At 38.9% G+C, this 23243-nt stretch overlaps 4 protein-coding genes and 1 long non-coding RNA gene across 8 annotated transcripts in view; 2 read left to right on the top strand and 3 right to left on the bottom strand.

Moving 5' to 3' along the window:
* The window catches only part of LOC117792113 (rho GTPase-activating protein 100F), a 36951-nt gene extending 33526 nt beyond the window's left edge, over positions 1–3425 (bottom strand). For both annotated transcript variants that reach the window (XM_034632100.1, XM_034632104.1), the window contains exon 1: positions 3240–3425. In XM_034632100.1, coding sequence (XP_034487991.1) covers positions 3240–3326 — 87 coding nt within the window. In that variant the 5' untranslated portion in view covers positions 3327–3425. The remainder of the gene's footprint in view (positions 1–3239) is intronic.
* Positions 3426–10134: 6709 nt separating this feature from the next.
* LOC117791091 lies at positions 10135–10998 on the bottom strand. Its single transcript, XR_004618022.1, has 2 exons — positions 10692–10998; positions 10135–10238 (listed from the first exon to the last, which is right to left on the bottom strand). It is a non-coding gene; the product is annotated as an uncharacterized LOC117791091 (long non-coding RNA).
* Positions 10999–11854: 856 nt separating this feature from the next.
* Positions 11855–17096, top strand: LOC117789600 (cytoplasmic FMR1-interacting protein). Its single transcript, XM_034628641.1, has 10 exons — positions 11855–12180; positions 12264–14095; positions 14466–14639; positions 14708–14826; positions 15068–15180; positions 15251–15450; positions 15517–16052; positions 16120–16214; positions 16280–16666; positions 16729–17096. Exons 1-10 carry the CDS (start codon positions 11974–11976, stop codon positions 16939–16941), a joined length of 3876 nt encoding a protein of 1291 aa, XP_034484532.1. The 5' UTR covers positions 11855–11973; the 3' UTR covers positions 16942–17096.
* Positions 17097–17566: 470 nt separating this feature from the next.
* On the bottom strand, positions 17567–23222 carry LOC117789602 (N-acetyl-D-glucosamine kinase). 3 transcript variants are annotated; one of them, XM_034628644.1, is made up of 5 exons: positions 23134–23222; positions 22231–22314; positions 18800–19010; positions 18513–18738; positions 17567–18333 (listed from the first exon to the last, which is right to left on the bottom strand). In XM_034628644.1, exons 2-5 carry the CDS (start codon positions 22254–22256, stop codon positions 17741–17743), a joined length of 1056 nt encoding a protein of 351 aa, XP_034484535.1. In that variant the 5' UTR covers positions 22257–22314; positions 23134–23222; the 3' UTR covers positions 17567–17740. The 3 variants fall into 3 exon arrangements, with proteins under 3 accessions (XP_034484535.1, XP_034484534.1, XP_034484536.1); XM_034628643.1 differs by having other exon boundaries at positions 22957–23213; XM_034628645.1 differs by having other exon boundaries at positions 23120–23188.
* Positions 20498–22036, top strand: LOC117789601 (serine--tRNA ligase, mitochondrial). The gene has a single exon (XM_034628642.1). The coding sequence runs from the start codon at positions 20675–20677 to the stop codon at positions 21974–21976; it is 1302 nt and encodes a 433-aa protein (XP_034484533.1). The 5' UTR covers positions 20498–20674; the 3' UTR covers positions 21977–22036.
* Positions 23223–23243: the final 21 nt, after the last annotated feature.

Genomic DNA, 23243 nt, shown 5'->3' with positions numbered 1-23243 from the left:
AAAGAAATGATAAAAATAGCAACATATCATGCCAAATGGTGTCAGTTGCAGCCACGCCCTGTGCCGCCCAGTTAAGCCCAGTTATTGGTTTTGTAATTCAATAGGTTTGCTTGTTGGCTGTCATTCAACACTCAGTGTGGCATGCAGCAAATGCAGCCTGCATCCTGCCACGTACATACGTCTGCCAATAGAAATGCCTGCGCATTTCACTTGAGAAAATTTAACTGTTTAAAAGTGGCATGCAGCAAGCGGCAAGCGCCAAGAGGCAGGCAATCAGTTTGTTCCCCATTCAACTTTGACATATTGCCTGGCGGCGTCGTTGTATTTCAATTAAAAATTGTTTAACAAATCAATTTGCAACGACCTGACGTGAAACTTATTAAGCAAGGGGCAAGCGGCATCTGCGTGCAATTTATAGCAAGTAAAAGTGCTCTAGCTCAAAGGGGACAACTAAGAAATACCCTGCGCCGCGTTTTTTTTACCCTTACATCTACTACTAGTATATTTCTACTCACGTTCAAATTTATAAAATAAAATTTAAAACGTATTCATAAATGCTGTAGTTGTACAAAATTATTTCTTGAATAACTTTTGAGTTTATCATCCGAGCGCCGTAAAATTTCTTGGGAAATCCCAATCTACTACTTTTAAACTGCTCTTGTAATTCGCTATTTATTTCGATTTAATATGCAGGAGAGGTTTACCCATTTTTTGTATATTTTATTATCCTGTTGGATGACTAAAACTCTGATTATTCCTGCAAACTCTTTGTTTAAATATATACATATTATATCGACTTGACTACTAAATCTGATCAAAACAAATTGCCCATTTACTGTTTTAAGAGATCTTGATGTGCATGGTGGTAATAAAATAAAAACTTTACATGTGTTTGTCTCTCGCGTCGCCTTCACTTGCATGCTAGCTATATTTACACAAAATTATTATACTTTCGTTAGAGGGTATATAAATGCAGCACATCTAAATATGCCCGAAGCGTCAATTCAATTATTTAGCCTCCAGACTCCCACGGGATGATCGCATCCTAGGCATCGACAAAAAGTCAGGCCAAGAAGCTACCAGGCAAACTGCAGCTCGGCAACTTTCATCGGCTTCAGCTCAGCTTAATTAATTTATTTGTTCAACTTTTTGACGTCAGCACGAAGTCAGTTTTATGCTTAAAAAAAAAAAACAACAGCATGAAATAAATTCTAGATGCAACAGTACAAAATGTGTACACTCTAACTAACGATAGATACTGAACCTCGCTTTACATTCACATATCAGTGCACCTGAAAGATACGAGCTCTTTTGTCTTTAATAATGATTATAATCATATAATATGATATATCAAAATGTTTTCCGTCGTTTGGGGCCCCAAATCTATCCAAAAAAGTAGGTTTGGTTCTTGTAATTTTTTTGGCTGTTGCCTAGTGTTATTGATTATAGTCGAAAAAAAAAGTCGATCGTATATAAGGAGGGCATTTGTACATTCCTCGCATTATTTCATACATATTTTAAGATATTAAAAATAGTAGTATGCAGTTCCTAGAGCATGGAATTATTTATGGATAAAAATTATATTCAACATTAAAGAATTATTATTATTTGTCTGTTGGATAAATTATTTCGAATGAGCTACATCGGTGTAATTTAATTGATTCATCGCCAAAAAAAAAAAAAACGTCGATGTTTCGATGTATTTTTTGCTCCACTAATTTTTAATAAAATGAATGAGTTGAACTATGAAAAATATATTTGATGCGTCTCTAAAATCTAAAAATACCCTAAAAATACATCGAAATAAAGTGTATGAACACTTGCGGCTGAAAATTGTGTCTAAGGTTTAAATGTTTCGTCTTCTGCACCTTGTGGGAATTGCACAAGGTGCAGAAAACGCCTTTGACTTTGCCGTATGGTTTTGTTCTTTTTCGCTGGATGCCTGGTTGCTTAAATGCCTGGTAGCCCGTTTCCCTGGCTTAAGTCTAAGTGATTTCCGTTGCTTAGTTTTAAGTTAGAACAATTTTAGTTGAGCCACCGCCAACATCCCCTTCACCACCAGCATTAACACCAACACTTTGTTAATGTTTTCAGTTGGAGTCGCTCAGCTGCTCAAAGTTGACAAATTTAGTTGAAGAAGTGACAACAAAAGCGAATGCCGTACTCTACATAAAGATGAATCTTATGCTTGCTGGTGCATTAGCAAACACCTTTGAAATGGGCTTTAATTAAAAGTTACCATGAGCATGGCCAACATAAATGGACCTAGATTACAGTCCAGATCGTGGACCTGATGATGTTCAAAGGTGTGAATAATTACGAAAGCTTGCAATTAACCCTAGTGTTGGGCATTAATTTCATTTAAGCAACTCGTTTATTTTTTTGTTTAACCCATGATTAAACACACTGATTGAAGTTCAGTTCCTCATCTCAGGTCGTTTAATTAACGTAGTGCAACCAAAGAATTGCATTAAATTTCGTGGTATATCCAATTTAAGTTCAATAGAGGGCGCCACTTAACCGCAGACCCTCCCACCGCCCACCGCCCATTAGCCCCCACTACATACAGATACAGACACTCACACATATACACACGTTGTACTCGCATGTAATTGAGTTTCGTGTCCGCCGCCTGCATTAAAGCACAAACAACAAATACACAGGTATATACCTCAAAGACACGCTCATACGCCTCTCACGCAGGCGGGAGGGCGAAAAATGTGGATAGGTAAATCACATTTTGCAATTAAGCTATATTGAGAGTCAAGTGTAAAACATAAATTAACAAAGTATGAATTAGCTCTGTTGAATTTACTCGATAAAATGATTTACCTTTTAGTTCAATTAAGGGAATCCCTGTTCAATTTTGAATTATTTTATATTCAAAATATATTATGTTTCTTATTCCGAAACTTTGGGCATTTGCAGCAATGACCATTCAAATACATATTACAAAAGCGAAGAATATTTTGTTTCACAAAAGTTTTCTTAAAGAGTTTCCTCCAATAATGAATTATCCAAATAGGTAAAATATTTTGTATCACTTAAATTTCGCTCACAATTGGCCAAAAAAAAAGATTATGTTGAAGTATTGTTAAGAATATTAATTTCAATCTGTTGAACAATTTTTGTTGGTTTTTTTGTGTATTACCTATTACAATCTTAAAATTCTGGGAAAGCTCGAAAAAAAAATGAGAATCTAGTTCATCAATAATGTGTAATGTTGGCATTTTACTTACCTTTCTACGTCCACAACAAAGCATTCTTCGCACACGCGAATTTCCAGTAGCTGCTTTCAATCGAGTAAACTTCTTCTTCCACTGCATTTATGAGTGGGGATCCTTTTGGGAAAAGTGTTTCTTCTGCTGCTACAGTTGGGGCATTTGTAGCCCTGGCTGAAGTCTAGAACAATGCGCCAAGGAGCGTGACCGTCTTGACATTTAGCGTAAAGTTATCGTCTCTTAATTTTACAAAAATTCATTTAGCGTTGTATAAAAAATGCAAGTTCGATATATTCGTTGCTCGTATAGGGTGCTGCAAAAGACAGAGACAGAAAGTGAGAAAATCAATAAAAGAGTTGTACAATTTTAGTGAGGGGAACTTAAGTTAAGCTCAAGCTGTCTAGATCCTGCCAAACTCATCAAAAAGTATTTACTGTCACTTAATTGTCAACAGGCAAACGCAATTTACATGCTTCTCCGCTGTCTGCTATCAGTGTGAGTGTTGAACAGCGTGTGTGTTACTTAATGAAGCTTTGCCACACTGTTGGCAGCTAACAACATTCCACAACACTCAACAACCGACTGCTCTGACATGTGTCATATGCATTTGCCTGTTAACCATCGCAACAGTTGGACAGTTGAATAGTTAGACAGAACCTTACCAAAAACCCCATCCACAATGTGTCATCCAGCACTTGCATATCGAAAAGCAGTCCGATTCTATATGGTATAAATAAAGTAGCGCGCACTGATAAAGCGTTGTTTACTCAGCTCTCAAAGTGCGAGGCACAGATACAGTTACAGCCCTGCATGGTAACTGTGAATTTACTTAATTTAATCACATACATTAGGTTCAGTCTAAAAACTTTTATACTCACTTACCTATCTGACTATGCAGCAAAACTATATCATATTATAATTAAGAAACTACCTAATTACAGCGCACGTTGTTTTATCTGTATTATAATGAAAATAGTAATTGAAAGCTTTATTATCATAAATTAATCCAAGAAGAATTCATAAGTATATTCAGGGGTGCCCCAGAAATCGAAACTAACCTAAAATCTTCAAAGACTCCAACAATTTTTGGGAGATTTTTGTTTGGTGTTAATTTCTGTGGAACTTAGTATATTAAATTAGTTTCGTAAACGAATAAAAATGGAAAATTGAGTTGGTTAGCTGGCTCGAGGTCTTGATGTTTATTTTTATTTAAATTTGCCGATATATTTCGACCACCATCGGTAGTCGTCTTCAGGGCGACTACAATGAACATTTAAACAATAAAAATATATTAAAACATGGAAACAGCCTACAGATATTCCATGAGAAGCGATCGCAATCACTTAGCTGCACAGTTGTGGTATGCAGACTCATCACTCTGCGTTGTCGGTCCTTACTTTTTCGAAGAATTCGATAATACCGATACGGTTATTTGAGATCGCTACTTCAACATTTTGAAAGTTTTTCTGAGAAAAAAATTTTATTTTCGAGAAGCATTTTTCAGCAATGTTCCCTAACTTGAACTTCTGTAACTCGAATTTTCTGTAACTCAAACAAAATAGAGTGTAAGTCGAAATCCCCTATAAATTGCGTTTTATTAGCTCCGATTTAGTGGAAACTATTTTAAGCGAAGCTGAAAGCGATGACGAAGACTCGGTGGAGGAAAATATTTGCCATCCCTCCATGAGCCATGTAGAAAACGCCTTAAAGACGTTGACTGTTTATTTGCAAACCAGTAACTTTACAAGTGATGATCACTGTATGGCCTTAAACAAACTTTAAGCCACTTTTATTTTTCAAAAATAACATTTAAAAAATATTTATCCGACAATAATTTCCGATTTGTTAAGTTCTGTTTAGCCTGAAGAATAAGAGCAAATTTTAAAGTTAAAGTAAAGTAAAGTAAGAGTAAAAGCAATTTGAAGTGTATGAAGTTTAGTAAATAATTTCTGATTTTTGTTTTGTTTAACTTTAACGATAATTAAATTTAATACCTCGCAATTTGAATATATGAGTTTGTTGTCACTAGTTTAAGACTTTTTATTTTTTAAGTAAGCGTGTAAGCCCTACAAGATAAAACAAAATTAAAAAGATTACAATTTAACATAAATTAAATGTAGTTTCTCGAAGTCTCCATAAGTCGAACTTTTTCTTTGGGTAATGGTGATTCGAGTTAGGGAAGTTCGACTGTATATGTTTTTTGTAAAAAAATCAATTCTGAAACCGGCAAATATAGCTCAAGTTGAGGTTTTACCACTTGATTGCAGTTAACCTGACTTTCAGATATGCGGAGTTTTTTATTTTTTGATAAGTATGTATGTCGACACACTTGAGGCAAAAGATCAAAAAATAAAGCTTTTGGGAAATTTTAAAGAGCGCATTGACGAAAAGTACAATAACTTTTGTTTATCTAATAAATAATTATTATCTTTTGCAACTAACAAATTAGTAATTTGAGATCTAGGCGCTCAAACGGACGAATAGACGGACATGGCTAGATCAAGATAATATATATGATCAAGAATATATATTCATTGTAGGGATGCCTCCGTCTCCCTGTTACATACATTCTAACGAACAAAATCTACCATTTTACTTACTTTTAGTTAACGGGTATAACAAGGAGGCTTTTATGCAAATGCAAAGACATTTCAATGCATTTTCAAAAAGCTAACTGCAAAATTTAATTAAAAAACGAGCTATGTTATTAACTGGCTAAATCATAAGTATATAGTTATCTTTCTTCATTTATTCCAGACGCAGCTTAGGCTAGGGCTGACATTTAATTTCAAAGAAATATTGTGGCAACTTTCAAGCTTGTTTTGTACGAAACATAAATCTATTTGTAATATTCAAATGGTCTATTATGCTACTGTGTTTGTTTGTATCTGTGCTTAACACTTTAAATGCCACAGCAACTGCACAACAATGGAATCAGCCATGTTGCAAGCTAACACAACTATTATCCAGCTAACAGCGACGCCTCTCTTGCCTTCAAACTGTTGCCATTGTGAATGTCAGCAGCAATGAATGTTGATATAATTTTTAATTAAAAAGCATTTGCAGCTGGCTGGCTACAATGACAGGGAAAGAGAGAGAGTGGGAAAAAAGAGAGATAGAAATGAAGAAAAACTCTTTGGTGCAGAGACAACTTAGCTGCTGTGAACTTGTGCAACTGTTTAGATAAATTTAACTGCATGTTGTTGCATACACACTTTGTTTCTCTTAGAACTGAAGTTATTAGCGCTCCAAATCCCCAGACATACACACACATACACATACACACACACACCACACAAACACACATAGAACTGCAGAAGCTTAGCCGCTTAAACGACATGCTCAGTTCCAGTCCCAGTTTCTGCATATGATTTTGTCAAAAGGCTTGCAACCGCAATGCCAACGAAATGGAAAAAATCACAGTCAAAGAATTTTTAATTAAGTAGCTTAAAACAGATGCAGGATGCAGGAGTTGGAGCAGCAAAAGTTAGGAGTGTTGGTCTGGGCATCAGTTGCCAAAAGCTTTCCACGTCCGTGATGATGTCGTGTCCTCATCGTCGCCAACATCATGGCAGACACGTACGACGAACTGGGCCAATGGAGCTGCGGCTGGCAGTTTGCCCACGACTCCAACCGAGATTTTGTTGCCATAAAACACTTTGTCCATGGACTGAGTTGAGTCCCTGTTTCTTTTCCCATCTCTCCCAGTAGTTTGCAATGAGAAATGTTGCAATCGTGCAGAGGACTTTTAAATGTGCTGCTCGCATGCCATACCTAAGGCCATTCCATCTCTGAATATACATATGTGTGTTTGTATGTATGTGTGTGTATCTATGAGTCCAGCTGCGTTCTGACAACCGACTGTGCATCAGCTTCCGTTTGCAACAAAGTCAGCGCCATTCAATGAACTTCAGCTGCGCCCGTCGGTATGCAACATTTTTCAGCTCATAATTTCTATGCAGGCACAAACAGAGGCTCTAATGGTGTGCGTGTGCGTCTGTGTCTCCGTTTGTGTGTGAGTGCGGGTTATTGCCAACAGCGGCAGCGACATGCAAATGCAGCTACAAGATACTTTGTGTCACAGCGACAACATCGCGACAAAGTGTAGCAATCAGACAAGAAAGATGTTGCCGGGTGTCAATGGAGCAACAAGAACAACAACATCAACATCGAAAGCGGCAACAATTACAGTGACTGCAAAAACAATTCGACAGACAGTCGCTCCAAATGATGTCTACGCATGTCTAAAATTTATTTTTATGACATCATAAATTTCGCAAGCTATGATTTCGCTTTCGCACACCCCAAGCTACAATGCAGGGGTGTCTCTGTGTGTGTGTCTGTGTGTGTATGAGTGAGTGCATAAATGAATGACAAAATGCCATGCCATTTATCATAAATATAGGATATTTCGATCTATAAAATGCTTGCATTTCTTAAAACTGTACAAGAATCTAAAAATACTATGTATTAATACTAATTTTATCTACGCTCTATTCTGCAACAAACAGCGCTAATAATTGGTAATAAGGGAGCACAGCTTGCGAGTTTATGATATATCGATTATATTGAAGTTTAACAGCCAAACAGAGACATTAACTCGCATGTCACAAAAGCCCAAAAACAAAGTGACAAACCACCACCATCACCATCCAGTGGCACACCCATTACACACACAGACACACCCCACCGTCTTTCCACACACTCAACTATGATTGCAGCAACACCTCGCACCTCAAACACTAACTCTTTATACTCGTATCGTATGCAGACACAGCGTTTGCCCCTTGGGGAATTTCCACCTGGAAAATGTTACGCGAACAGCGAATTTTTGGGCAATTGCAATTGTATACAAGCGGAAGGACGGAAAAAAAACCTACAACATAGTATCTGAAACCCCAGCAACAATTACAATTAGCAGCAAAAGTCGAACTAAGTAATTTGAACAATTTGTCTTAATACAGCTCGTCTGTTGATGTGGTTACATCCCTTGAGGTTACTATGGCTAGACGATTGTCTACTCTACCTTAATAAAAGGTTTAGGATAACATACATGTTTGGAAAAGTAAGAGTCCGTTAGAATTTCCATTGAACTATATAAATTAATAAAAATGTTCAATATGGTCATATAACGACAAACTCAAAAATAAGCTGTTGCTTCAACCAGTTGGGAGTTACAGGATAAAATCATTACTCTAAGAAACTAACCATTTCGAATTTTAACAAATGCCTTAATAAAATTTACTTGGAATTTAACAAATTCCACTTTGATGGGCATTCTTCTAAAATGAGCATTATATTTGAGTTGTGGTTGCGATTTTCTTCCCCCATTGATTCTGCAACATTCTGCCATAATAATTCTGAATTTTTGGTGCTGTGTTGAAATGATTTTTAGTCTTTTTACTAGCGTCGACAATTTGGAGCAAAGCTCTCAACTTTTCTATGTTCTGTACTTTATTGGACTGTGGGGTAGTTTGTTACCGCCTCTCAAACGAGCCCGGCTAAAAAAGCCAGAAAATTAAAAATGTTTCCTTGATTGTTAATGCCGCGGTTAATGTTTTCTCTCCCTCCCTCATTGTATTTGCCATTCGTACTTTGTATTTTTCGATTTTCTGGTTAAATTCTGACCGAAATTAAAGTCTTTGAAGTTTAGCTTTAAATAGCACAATTTTTTTGAAGACCATAGAAATGTAATGAAAATCTACGAGTATGTTAAAACGATACAGTGAGCACTCATTAGTGAGCCAACTTTGATTCTATACTACTTTGTAATTTAAATTAATTAAGTGCATTTATTGTAATGTATTTTAGAATTCTTTAAAAGTAGAAAAAAATTTATACAATTTTTAATATGGTGTGTTTTGTTGGAATTCAAGAAAATTTAATAGATTTAGTCAAATTATCCTCTTAAAAGCTATATCTAGCAAATTGTTTTATTTTTGGGGTATACTTAAGCTTAGCCTTCTAATTAAGTTTATTCTAACGCTTCAAACTCTGGCAACTCTGATAGGCTTATAATAAAAAAATAATTTAAGATTATTTGACGAAGACTTCTTTCCTAGAGTCCACTGTATTCCATTTCCAAGAAATTTCCTTTAGGAATAAGAGCCGTCCAATTAAGGCAGCGAAATAATATTCTTAAGGACATTCGAGAGGATTATCGAAGCTCAACTACTACATCCTTTGCTTGCTGATAACCAGAATAAGTTCAACAACTATTGTGCTTTCAATCAGCATGTCTCTCGTCAATGACAAGTGCTGGTAGGGTACATACAAATACTCGTATGTTGCCATTCTCTGACCGTTCTCTCCCCTAGTTCACAGTTTGGAGTTGGACTCACCTGTCCTGTTTCTGGGTAACAACTGGTGCCGAAGGATGCTGCTTGATAGTATCTGAATGATGTTTGACGTTGCCAAAGGCATTTCACACAATGGGGATTCAGTTATGAAAACATGAAATCACATAAATTGCACTGACAAGAACCACAACAACAACAGCAACAAGAACAGGAACAAGAGCAACGTCAGCGGCAGCGTCGGCGTCAGATTCAGCGTCAGATTCAGGAATGCCGGCAGGTGACAGCTTTGATGGCAGCAGGTGCAGATGGCGAGGCTTTTCGGGGGCTAGGTTGCAGTTGCAATTGTTGTGTCAATTGTAATTGCTGTTGCAGTTGCTGCAGTTGGCTTAGGCGTTAATGACAAATTGCTGGTTCGGTGGTCAATGGCACGACGACGCATCCTTTTATCCTTGCACTTTAGCACTGCTCGTTCGCTCGTTTCCGTTTCACATTTTGCTCATTGCTGCTGCTGCTGCTGCTTTTGCTGCGACTGCGACGCTGCTGCATTTTTTGCGTAACTTGTGAGCTTTTGCTTTCGCACATTTCACAGTCAATTTGAACATTATTATTATTAATATTAATTTATGCGGGCAATCGGGCAATCGAGCAATAGAACGCGAATAATCGCGATGAATTCAAAAATCCTTTTAACTTTACCGATGTCTTTTTTTTTCTTTAGCTGCGTTTAATTGATTTTTGCGCGTGTATATGTGAATGCATGTATGTATGCACGTACATGCATGCTGGTATGTGTGCGCGATGTGTGTATAGTATGTGTGTGTGTGGGTACGAGTATGTGTGGGAGCAGGCAACGGAATGCGTCCGAATGGCAGTGCGGAGCTTTTGCTTATGAGCCGCCTTTTACTACGAGCATCGAGCACAACGCTTTTGGCCTGAATATGCGAATTTCCTGCGCTACTCCTACGTTAGCAGAGCGCAGCGCAGCACGCACTTATGTATGTGTGTCTGTGTGGGTATGAATTTCAGTATAATAAAATATCCTGTTTGGGCAACCAGCGAGCGAATATGTTAGCACTGCGCATGCGTTAGAAATTTGGAGCAAGTTGCCGCTGCTGGCTATTTGTGGGCGATAGCGAGCAAAGGCGATAACACTGGCCACCCCACCCCTCACCACAGCACAATATGCACCACCACCAACCAGCCCCAGAGTCGCACCGTTCAACGTCCCTTACACTTCTATGTTCATTCTATGTGGCTTTTCCACTTTGTTGGGGGCGTCTGACACTTTTTGTTTTGAGCACTTGTGGTTGTCGTTTTTCTTTAACTTATTTCCAACAATTTACACACTTTGCGTCATTTGTCTTGTGTATTCAGCATTTCGTAAATTATTCGATGTCAACAATTTAAAAAATATTCACGAAATAAAATTGAACAGCCATTTTACGCTGCACCCCCTAGTTGTATGTTATGATTTTGCCATCTGCAAACTTAACAGTTTGCCCAACTGTTATTAACAGTGGTCGCTTATATTTATAAAAATTCTGGTATACTAGCCTTTGAAATTTCCAAGAAAATATGTTTTCAATTGTAGTTTAATCAGCAATTAATTTGTTACGAATACAACAAATAAAATAACTCACATTTACATGAGATAACAGAGCTATAACAGCACCAAAACGAGCACACTGATTAGTATTTTTATTATTCTACAACTGTTAAGCAGCACTCAAAGAGAGAAACGAGCTCCCAAGATACATAAGATTTAATAAATTTATTACTAAGTTATATTACTAAGTAATATTACTAAGTTATTTTGTATTGTTTTGAGTGCATTAACATTATTGAGCTAGTCTGGCAGCTCTGTAAGAATGTTAACGAAAAAAATACCACAAATCAAAAATACCAAGAGTTACAGATTGCTCCTCACTTAATCTGTTAGAAAAAATTTTAAAACAGTTCTAACAAAAATTCTAGCTTCAAAATTAATAAAAATTTCAATTAAGGTGAATTTTCTTGGGTGCACCCAAAGTTCATTTTGATTAAATTAGAACAAGTTGCCAGCTCGGGAAATTTTGCAGGGTGGCAGCCTTTGGACCTGGTGGCAGTCTTCCACCACAGTGCTGTCAAGTTTTTAGGGGGAACAATAGCTGTTTCTGTCTCGAAACCATCTAAATTTGTTATTGTGGACAGACTTGCACAGTTTTACCAAAAATATTAATAGCTAAACTTAGCTGAATATATATTAAAAATAGCCAGATTTCCAGATAATAGCAATTTTTAAATTTTTGTAGCAAACGAATTCTGAAAATAGCCAGATCTAGCTATAAAATAGCTAAGCTGGCAACTGTGTTTGTGTATTTGTGAAAATCTTGCGTCTGAGACTCGGAGCTCTCAGCCCCGCCTTTGAGTGCAATTTTATCTGCTATAGTTAGAGTGATGACAAATACATCAACATGACCGAAAAGATAACACTAGCCGATGCCCTGTCCAATGTGGAAGTGCTGGACGAGATTCCGCTGCCCGATGAGCAGCCATGTATTGAGGCCCAGCCCTGTAGCATTATCTACAAGGCGAATTTTGATACCAACTTCGAGGATCGCAATGGATTTGTTACAGGCATTGCCAAATACATCGAAGAGGCGACTACGCACGCAAATTTGGTAATAACTTAAATCAATTCACATTTATATATATATTTCGTTTCAAATGCACAACTTTTTAATTGCACTTCCTGCACCTGCAGAACGTTCTCCTGGACGAGGGACAGAAGCATGCCGTCATGCTTTACACCTGGAGGTGTTGTTCCCGAGCAATTCCACAGCCCAAATCCAATGAGCAGCCAAATCGCGTTGAGATTTACGAGAAAACCGTAGATGTTTTAGCACCGGAAGTGAATAAACTGCTCAACTTCATGTATTTCCAACGAAAAGCAATTGAAGCGTTCTCCGGAGAGGTGAAGCGTTTGTGTCATGCCGAGAAACGCAAGGATTTCGTATCGGAGGCGTATCTGTTGACGCTTGGCAAATTCATTAATATGTTTGCGGTCCTGGACGAGCTGAAGAACATGAAGTCCAGTGTAAAGAACGATTATTCCACGTATCGACGTGCAGCGCAGTTCCTGAAAGTGATGTCCGATTCGCATACGCTGCAGGAGTCGCAGAACCTGTCCATGTTCTTGGCCACACAAAACAAAATACGTGACACTGTTAAGGATACCCTGGAGAAGATCGTTGGGTACGAGGATCTGCTCTCCGACGTGGTCAACATCTGTGTGCACATGTTTGAGACGAAAATGTATTTGACACCCGAAGAGAAACATATGCTTGTCAAAGTCATGGGCTTTGGACTTTTCCTCATGGACAGCGACGCGTGCAACATTAACAAGTTGGATCAGAAAAAAAAGATACGCCTCGATCGCATTGATCGAATCTTCAAGAACTTGGAGGTGGTGCCCCTCTTTGGCGACATGCAGATCGCCCCCTTCAACTACATAAAGCGTAGCAAGCACTTTGATTCCAGCAAATGGCCGCTTTCCAGCTCGAATGCTATCAGCCCACAAGCTGATTTAATGGTGCACCTGCCGCAGATTCGCGAGGATCATGTCAAGTACATCTCCGAACTGGCGCGTTACACCAACGAGGTGACCACCACCGTCAAAGAGAATCCATCTGATGCTGAGAATCGCATAACCGCCGATTTGGCACTTCGCGGCCTACAGCTGCTCTCGGAATGGACCAGTGTGGTCACTGAGCTGTATTCCTGGAAGCTCCTGCACCCCACAGACCATCACCAGAACAAGGATTGTCCTGTGGAGACGGAGGAATATGAACGCGCCACTCGATACAATTACACATCGGAGGAGAAGTTTGCATTAATCGAGGTCATCGCTATGATCAAGGGCCTGCAGGTGCTCATGGCCCGCATCGAGACGGTGCTCTGCGAGGCAATCCGACGCAACATCTACTCCGAGCTGCAGGACTTTGTGCAGCTGACACTGCGCGAACCTCTGCGCAAGGCGGTCAAGAACAAGAAGGATCTTATTCGCAGCATCATCATGTCCGTGCGAGAAACATCCGCCGATTGGCAAAAGGGCTACGAGCCCACCGATGATCCTGTTTCCAAGGGCAAAAAGGATCCAGATGGCGGCTTTCGTATACATGTGCCCCGGCTCAATGTTGGACCCTCCTCCACCCAGCTGTACATGGTGCGCACCATGTTGGAGTCGTTGATTGCGGACAAGAGCGGCGGGAAGCGTACGCTCCGCAAGGACATCGATGGCAACTGCCTCATGCAGATAGATACGTTCCACAAGACATCCTTCTATTGGAGCTACTTGCTCAACCTAAGCGACACCCTTCAGAAATGCTGCGATCTGTCGCAGCTGTGGTATCGTGAGTTCTACCTAGAAATGACCATGGGCCGTAAGGTGAACAAGTGCATGGTGCGGCATCAGCACAACGAGGAATGCAAGGATTTGATTACGATGGAGAAACGTATACAGTTTCCCATTGAAATGTCAATGCCGTGGATTCTAACCGATCACATACTGCAGACCAAGGAGCCCTCAATGATGGAGTAAGTCTATAGTTAAATCCATTTGTATATCCTTGCAGAAACTATAGTTTTATAACGATATCTGTGACACTTTAATGGAGGCGTATTAGAGTCTATATAGCATATATATTCTAGATAAGCTGAATTGTCTCGTAAAAAGCTCGGATCGGATCACAATATTATAAATTCTAATTTCAATCTTTAGTATGATGAACCAATCTAACATATTATGCAAATAGTTTCGTCTTATATATTCGAATTTAGTTGAAATCAATTCTCTATATCTCAAATCTGTCATATGAACAATCAATTCAAAATTTAATATAGCGCATCAAATCAACCATGGCTTATTCTTGAGCTTTTAATAATTCGAATTCTAATTAAATTACAGATTTGTCTTGTATCCCTTGGACTTGTACAACGATTCGGCCCATTATGCGCTCACTGTCTTCCGTAAGCAATTCCTCTACGATGAGGTGGAGGCCGAGGTCAACTTATGTTTTGACCAGTTTGTCTACAAGCTAAGTGAGCAGATCTTTGCCCACTACAAGCAGCTGGCAGGCAGGTGAGTCAATCTGATAACTGCAATTATTTAAATGCCAATTAACAATTGTCTTCTTAAAATATTTGCAGCATTTTCTTAGATAAACGTTTTCGGCTTGAGTGCGAAGTACTTGGGTTTAATTTTCAATCATATCCACGCAATAATCGCTACGATACGCTGCTTAAGCAACGACACGTTCAGTTATTGGGTAAGTAATGCCGAGTAATGGATTTGGTAAAATAAAAAATTTCTTTACTTATATTTATGGATTTATTCTTATTATAATTGGTTTTTAAAACAGTTGTAGAAAAACAAACTTATAAGATCCACTGCTCTTAACTATTAAAAAACAAAAGAAGTAAATGCTTTAATTTAAATTTTGTTAACTGTTTTGACTAACTGTTGATTGATATTGAAGGATTTAATACATTTTTTATATTGTATTTTAGGACGTTCTATTGATCTAAACAAGTTGATCACACAACGCATTAATGCAAACATGCACAAGAGCATCGAATTGGCCATCAGTCGCTTTGAGGGCAACGACATTACTGGAATTGTGGTAAGACCTTTAGAAAAAACCAAAACCGCAAGTTGTCTGTATGTCACTTTCTTCCTTTTGATTCCTGCAGGAACTTGAAGGTCTTTTGGAGGCTAACCGCATTTGCCACAAAATGCTTAGCAAGTACTTGGCCTTAGACAACTTTGACGGCATGGTTAAAGAGGCTAATCATAATGTCTTGGCACCTTATGGTCGCATCACATTGCACGTATTTGTGGAATTGAACTATGATTTTTTGGTCAATTATTGCTACAATGCGGCCACAAATCGGTGAGTTAGCTCTTACAAATTAAATTGTTATGCTTGAGTAAATGACTTTGAAATGTTTTTCTGCAGCTTTATTCGCACCAAGGTCAATTTATCATCGTCACAGGCAATACAGCGGGAAAAGCCACCGCAGATGTCGCATTACTATTTGTGGGGCTCAAAGCAATTGAATGCTGCCTATTCCACACAATATGGCCAGTACACTGGCTTTGTGGGAGCTCCGCATTTCCATGCCATGTGTCGCTTGTTGGGCTACCAGGGCATTGCTGTCGTCATGGACATTATTTTGAAAGACATTGTCAAGCCACTAATACAAGGCTCGTTGCTGCAATTTACCAAAACGCTTATGATTGCCATGCCCAAGTCTTGCAAGCTGCCACGTTGCGAGTACGGCTCTCCCGGCGTCCTCAGCTACTATCAGGCGCATCTGACGGACATTGTGCAATATCCGGATACTAAAACGGAACTCTTTCAGTCGTTTAGAGAGTTTGGCAACTGCATCATCTTTTGCCTGCTGATCGAGCAGGCTTTGTCGCAGGAGGAGGTGTGCGATCTGCTGCATGCAGCGCTCTTTCAAAACATCTTTCCACGCCCATTCTGCAAAGGTGGCTTTACATTACATAAACAACATTTTTAAACAATTCTAATACAATTATTTTATTTGCATTGCAGAGAACGAAAAGCCGGAGGCCAAGCAAAAGCGTCTTGAAGCCCAATTTGCCAACCTACAAATTGTTTCCAATGTTGAGAAAATTGGCACAGCCAAGGTAAAGAACTGAATTCATCTTGTTAATAATATTACATTGCAACTATTTCATTTATGAATTGACAGCAAGCAATGATCGCTCGAGAAGGTGACCTGTTGACTCGCGAGCGTCTCTGTTGCGGCCTGAGCATATTTGAGGTGATACTAAATCGCGTTAAGAGCTATTTGGATGATCCTGTTTGGTGTGGACCGCCTCCCGCCAATGGCATAATTCATGTAGACGAGTGCTCCGAGTTTCATCGTCTATGGTCCGCCTTACAGTTTGTCTACTGTATTCCCGTGCGCGGCACTGAGTACACCATCGAGGAGTTGTTCGGAGAGGGCCTTAACTGGGCTGGCTGCGTAATGATTGTGCTGCTTGGTCAACAGCGTCGATTTGAAGCTTTGGACTTTTGCTATCATATCTTGCGAGTGCAGCGCGTCGATGGCAAGGATGAGGATGTCAAAGGCATTGTAAGTCCATTAAAATTGACAATTGTACTACATGTTTGTATTAATTAAATGTGTTTTTGTAGCAATTGAAACGGATGGTGGATCGCATAAGACGCTTCCAAGTATTAAACTCACAAATTTTCTCAATCCTAAACAAATATCTAAAGGGTGGCGACGGTGAGGGTTCAAATGTGGAACACGTGCGCTGTTTTCCGCCCCCACAGCATCCCTCGGTTATATCATCGTCGTCACACTATCAGGATCCACAAAAGCTGCGGCAGAGCATGAACAATTGAGAATAACCGTCGATGCATTTAAGTTAAACGTAAACACTTACTCTCTAATATTTAACCACAACTATAATCTATCCACACACTATTTGCGGGCTTCTATCTAAGCGATTCAAATATTGCGACGAGTGGCCTGAGAAATACATTCGATTTTATTACAATTGTTATTCCTTTTTTTTTTGTGTTTCTTGTGGTATACACCTTACATACACTATGCAAATTGTGTGTTATGCAAACAATTATCTATACTATTCATAGATTTATAATTAATTCCACGCTACAATCGATTGCATTTTTCTATGTACTATTTTAAATATTGTATGTGCGTCTTTAGATATGAGTTAATTACTCTACAAATCATAGAAAATCATAATAATTTTGCTTAATTATGCGAGAATCAAATTAGCCAAAGAATTGACAAATGGGCAAAATATAAATAAGTTGGCTTTAAATATTAAATACATTCAAGACAAATGAAAAAAGCAAAAGTATTAATAGTGAGAAAAATATAAAGTTAACCTATCAATAAAACAGAGCGCATATAAAGAGAATTAAAGAAATATTATGTATGTATATACGTACATCTCCAAATATGTAACAGAATTGATTGAACACACACACACACACATACACCAACTTAATACAATGAACTTTATCGAATAAAATTTTCATACGTATTTCTAACAAACCCTTAAAAAATTGGGCTTCTCTCTTGGAGGTTTGGGAATACATGTATATATCTATATATTTTATTAAATTACATTTATTAGAATGTTTGCGTAATACCCATACTGTGTACGATTTGCTAATAGTCACAAGTCTTATTCGTCATCCCGTTTTTCAAGGGATTACTGCTGGCCGGGAAGGTGTGCAGCACGGTGATATTATCGGCGTAGTTGCGTGGCAAATCGAACTGAGCATTATCCGCACCCAAGTAGCAAGCACCGTAGGCGCTGCTCTTGGTGATGCGCACCAGATTGAGATTGTATGGGATGGGCATCTTTGTCAGCTCGTTGGTGAACGCCTCCTGCAGTAGATTCCAGCTGCTCCACACTGAGCCCACGCAGACAACGCCCAGTTCGCCAGACTTGACCAATTCCTTGCTGACTTTGGGCAACAGCGACTTGATCATGCGAGCCAAGTGCTCGCCAGCCTCTTGGAAGAGCGACAAGGCCAGCTTGTCACCACTTTCAGCACTCGATGCCAGCTTCTTGCACATATTGGCAAAGAAAGGCTTGTCGAATCGAGCATAGCAGTGTGTCAGCATATCGTAGCGTGTCTCGATGCTGAAATGCTCCTTGATCAAGGCCCACGTCTTTTCAATGGGATACGGTGACTTCTTAAAGTTGTCCATGTCATCAAACACCACTTTCACGGACCGATGGGATATGAACCAGGCTAAAAGTATGAATAATCAATTATTCAAGCGAATGCCAATAACATAATTATTACATGTCAATCAAATGTTATCAGTCCAATTCTAATCTGGGTCGTTTCATTGGAATAATGCAAATCAAAAGCTGATTAACAGCAGCTGATAACGGCTGGAGGAGAAGGTAACATTGCATAGCACTTACCGCTGCCCTCATCCCCGAGAAAATTACCCCAACCGCCACAGTTGGCTGTGGATCCGTCCGGATTGCGCAGCAGGCAATTGGATCCCGTTCCCGAGATGAGCACTATGCCGCCAATGGAGGAGGCGGTGAACATGCTGCCCATTGTATCGCTGGAAACGGCATAGCTATCAGAAAGATTGGGAAATGTGTTTTGCAGCTCCTGCTCCAGCTCTCGATTGGTGGCCTCCTATTAAAGAAAATCATTTTTTTTTTTAACAAAAAAAAAGTAATAGGATCTTTTACTCTACCTGCTCACAGCCGCTTAGACTGAGACCTAAACTCGCCAGCGGAGTGTCCATTGGTATTTTTGCCTCTTCCTTGCAACGCTCCACCATATCGGCAATGCGTCGGGCACACTCGGGAATGCCAATGCCCCAATGGTTTGTCCCCAATCCGCTGGTGGTGCCCACGGATTCTCCACTCTCATCGCAGATGACTAAGTGGGAGTGCGTTGCACCGCTGCAGCATATAAAATAAATTATATATAGACATTATTCATTTTGTTGGTGTCTACATCCGCTCGTCACTTATTGTTACTACAGGTTCATGACCGCTGGACAATACATACGTTATACTATTAATAGTTCAACTAAATCGAATTAAATGGTTGTCAATTGAACTAATTGAAATTGAAGAATGGACAGGAATGCTACGTTTAGACACGTTTATTCAATTAATCAATTTCAAGAATACATAAATACATTGAACGTTTTTATAGACAGTAACTGTATTAACAGAAAAATATTCACATATATATTATTTTTAAAATATTTAAGATTCGATGTAGGTATCTCATTATTTCTTTTTCTAAACTTGTTCTGAATACCATAAGCCACACAATACGAAGAAATAAGGTTATCTTCGGCGCACAAAGAATTTGATAACCTCCCAGAGGTCTCAATTAAATTTAAATATAATGCTAATGCAATAATTTACGAGTCATTATGAACTTAAAGTATTTGAAAGAAATACATATTACATAAATAAATCAAAATAGTTGATGTATTTGTCAAAGCCTTATAACATAACAATTTGCATTTTTAACCAACAGAGAATTTGATAACCTCCCAGAGGTCTCAATTAAATTTAAATATAATGCTAATGCAATAATTTACGAGTCATTATGTACTTTAAGTATTTGAAATAAATACATATTACATAAATAAACAGAAATTATATTAGTTATAACATAACAATTTGCATTTTTAACCAACAGTTCCTTTGGAAGATAAATAATATAGTTGGTCGGCTTGAATCTATTTGGGTTAGGATGGACAACAAAACCACAAAAGTATCAAAAGTATATCATGTGAGATTGGTTGAGATATCTCAAAACAAGAGCTTTTCCATACTCAAGTTTTGTTTTCGACCGATCGTTCCATTTACGGTTAGATTATATAGTACTTCGTTTTTTATAAGACAGACAAGGCACAACTTTTGCAAGTGTATTAACGAATAAAATAAAAAAAAACTTAGAAAAGCAAATTTTTCTTTAAAATAAAATGTGTGAATTTGTTTTTTCCTCTTAAACTGTAAATGGTATTTCACTCAACTAATTGACCTACATTAAATTACAGAATGAAATGGGCGCTCATTCATACGGGCTATTTGGGAATTGAATGGATAAATATGTATGTAATATATGCATACGCCTATATATTTGTTTGTAGTTCTCTTCCCGCATTCAATTGCCATTATTATGGCAGCTTGTGCAACTTCAAACTATACACGACTCAATTGAGATAAATGCATGTGCATTCTGCAACACGGAACAATAGGATATGCAATCGTTATCGCCACTTCAATTAATGACTAAATGTATTTTGTATTGTTGTGATAAATTGTTGTTATTACTTTAAGCTATTTAAAAGATAAGCCAAGGCGCCAATTCAAAAAGTGACGTCACAAAATACGGTTAGATGGCAACACCGTCCAATGTTGTCACGGTGTTGCCACATCTTCGCACACATCAAACGCTCGCATTGCACAATAAATAAACTTTTATTAATTATTAATTGAAAGACGTTGGGAGAGAAGTGCGTGTCGTGTTTGGATTGGGAGACGGAGAGATCATAGAACTTGTTGTGCTACGAGCTTATTAAAACAATTTCAGTTTAATTGAAATGAAGCTGCTGGCAAATGCTCGCAAGCTGTTGTTGTTGCGCCGGCAAAGGCCAATGGAGCGCCTAATGACAACAGCAACAACAACACAGGCACATGAGACGGTGACGGCAGCGCAGTCAGCACCAGGACTAACCAGTGCACAGCTTGATGAGCTGGAGCGGAATATTGAACTGAGGCATCACAAGAACAATATACCGCATATACGCAAATTGATCAAAGCTCTGCAGGATGACGCCGATGCGGACAAAGAGATCCAGCGGCAGCTGGAGGAGCAACTGGAGCAGTTGCCCAATGCAACACATCCACGTCTGCTTAGCTATGACAATCAACCGCTCGAGTTGGCGAACTATAAACACCGAACACTGCCCGAGCACGGAGCTAAAGAGTTCTCCGAGCTGGCCAGAGCACTTAACTTGTATCGCATGGATCACCTTGGGAACTATACTGGACACAAGAGCTACTATTTGACAGGTCAACTGGCGATGCTGGAACAGGCCATTATACAATATGCATTGCAGTCTGTGACCAGGCAGGGCTTCAAACTGATCTCCGTGCCGGACATTCTGCCCCGGGAAGTGATTGAGAGCTGCGGAATGCGAACGGAAGGCGATCGCACACAGGTCTACAAGCTGGACACAGGCGAGTGCCTGTCGGGCACCTCTGAAATGGCGCTCGCAGGATTCTTTGCCAAGAAAGTGCTGGCGGAGCAGCAGCTGCCACTGAAGGTGGCCGCCGTGAGTCGCTGCTATCGAGCGGAGACATCAGGTCTGCACGAGGAGAAGGGCATTTATCGGGTGCACCAGTTTACCAAGGTGGAAATGTTTGCCATTGCCACGCCAGAGCAGTCGGCGGCAACGCTTGAGCAGTTCAAGGACATTGAGATATCACTATTTAAGGAGTTGGGCATTAATTTTCGACTGCTCGACATGCCGCCTTGTGAGTTGGGAGCTCCGGCTTATCAGAAATACGACATAGAAGCCTGGATGCCTGGTCGGCAGATGTGGGGCGAAATCTCCAGTTGTAGCAACTGTACGGATTATCAGGCGAAACGTCTGGACATTAGATACAAACGTGCCACCGATGGGAGTGTGGTGCACGGCCACACACTCAATGGCACTGCAACGGCAATTCCACGTTTGTTGATCGCTCTAATTGAATCCTATCAGAGCACCGACAATCAGGAATCCATATCCATCACAATACCCGAGGTGTTGGTGCCCTTCATGAATGGACAGCGAACAATAACAAGAAACAAGCGGATTCCGGAGACGAAACTGGTCAAGTTTATCAAGTCCGAATAATGTTAATATTGTAATTGTTATAAAACGAGAAAATGAATGAAAGCAATATCACATATAGTAGTTTTATCTGTTATCTGTTGATCCCATTGATAAGTGATTGTCAAGCACCTAAGCCCAATCTAATAATCTACCTTATTGTTAGTCAATTGCGCACTTGATGTGTGTATATAATATGGAATAATGCTAGTTTATAAATCAAGAACACCGCTCCGTTTTAACAATCGATATGGAGCTACTTCTTTGACCTTACATACCCTTCAATGCCGCCAAAATATCTCATTTCAAATGTTGAGCTTTGTTTGAATTGTTCCGTGTTTCAACTGGCAAACGTATGAATTCTGTAATAATTAAAAATAACATTAATTAACTTTATTAAGTGTATTCCCACGTAATACCCTCACTTATCCCAAGCACTCTAAAGTCATTTCGTAAACACAATCTTATCGGGTTTTATGATCTCGCCTATTTGGCCTGCAATTCAAATGCCAAGAATTCGCTGATCTAAGCGGAAAACGAAAGTTGGTTGCATGTGGCCAAAGAGTGGTCAACTTCTCAGTCGATCGCCACATAAATATAAACAGTTGGCCAAGTAATTGTTTTGACAACATACAAAATTTACAAATTTAGATTCTCAAAATAAGTAAAAGTTCTTGCTTTCTTTTTTTTTACTTTATTATAGCTGCATATGGTTTAATTTAAGAGGTAAAAAAAATAGTAGCATCCAAATTGCTCAACAATTTTTAAATAAATTATGTAAATTTTTAATGTGGTCATAACAATTTCTTGACTAACTGTACATACATCAACAGAAAGTTGGTTAACGGGAGAGAGAAAGAGTAAGAAAAAATCGCAACAAGTTTACAAAACAAATTCCGCTCACTTTTAAGCAATTTAGTTTGTATGTCCATTGATAAACAAGTTTACATGAATTATATTCACCACGTCTATTTGTTTATTATTTTGTTCTAATAACAACTCACTCCAACTAATTGCACACACGTCAACACAAACGTAGCCGTTAAATTTATATTATTTTATGCACACACACACACATAAACATTCCAATAGTACTCAAACAGTTATTGTTAAGCTACCATAATACAGCTGTAATTACGCTAAATATTATCATGAGCAATAAAATATCATTTGATTCTTACACGTCTGTGGAGCTACTGATACGGATAACGTCTAATCGCTTTGAAGCCCACACACAAAATATTGTTTAGAGACTCCAACATTGTTATTTAAAGATTGGCATCCGCGTTTA

This window comes from Drosophila innubila, assembly GCF_004354385.1.
Source record: "Drosophila innubila isolate TH190305 chromosome 3R unlocalized genomic scaffold, UK_Dinn_1.0 2_E_3R, whole genome shotgun sequence".
Classification (NCBI taxonomy): domain Eukaryota; kingdom Metazoa; phylum Arthropoda; class Insecta; order Diptera; family Drosophilidae; genus Drosophila; species Drosophila innubila.
Note: the sequence above shows the minus strand (reverse complement) of the source record. Positions and strands in the feature narration are given on the sequence as shown.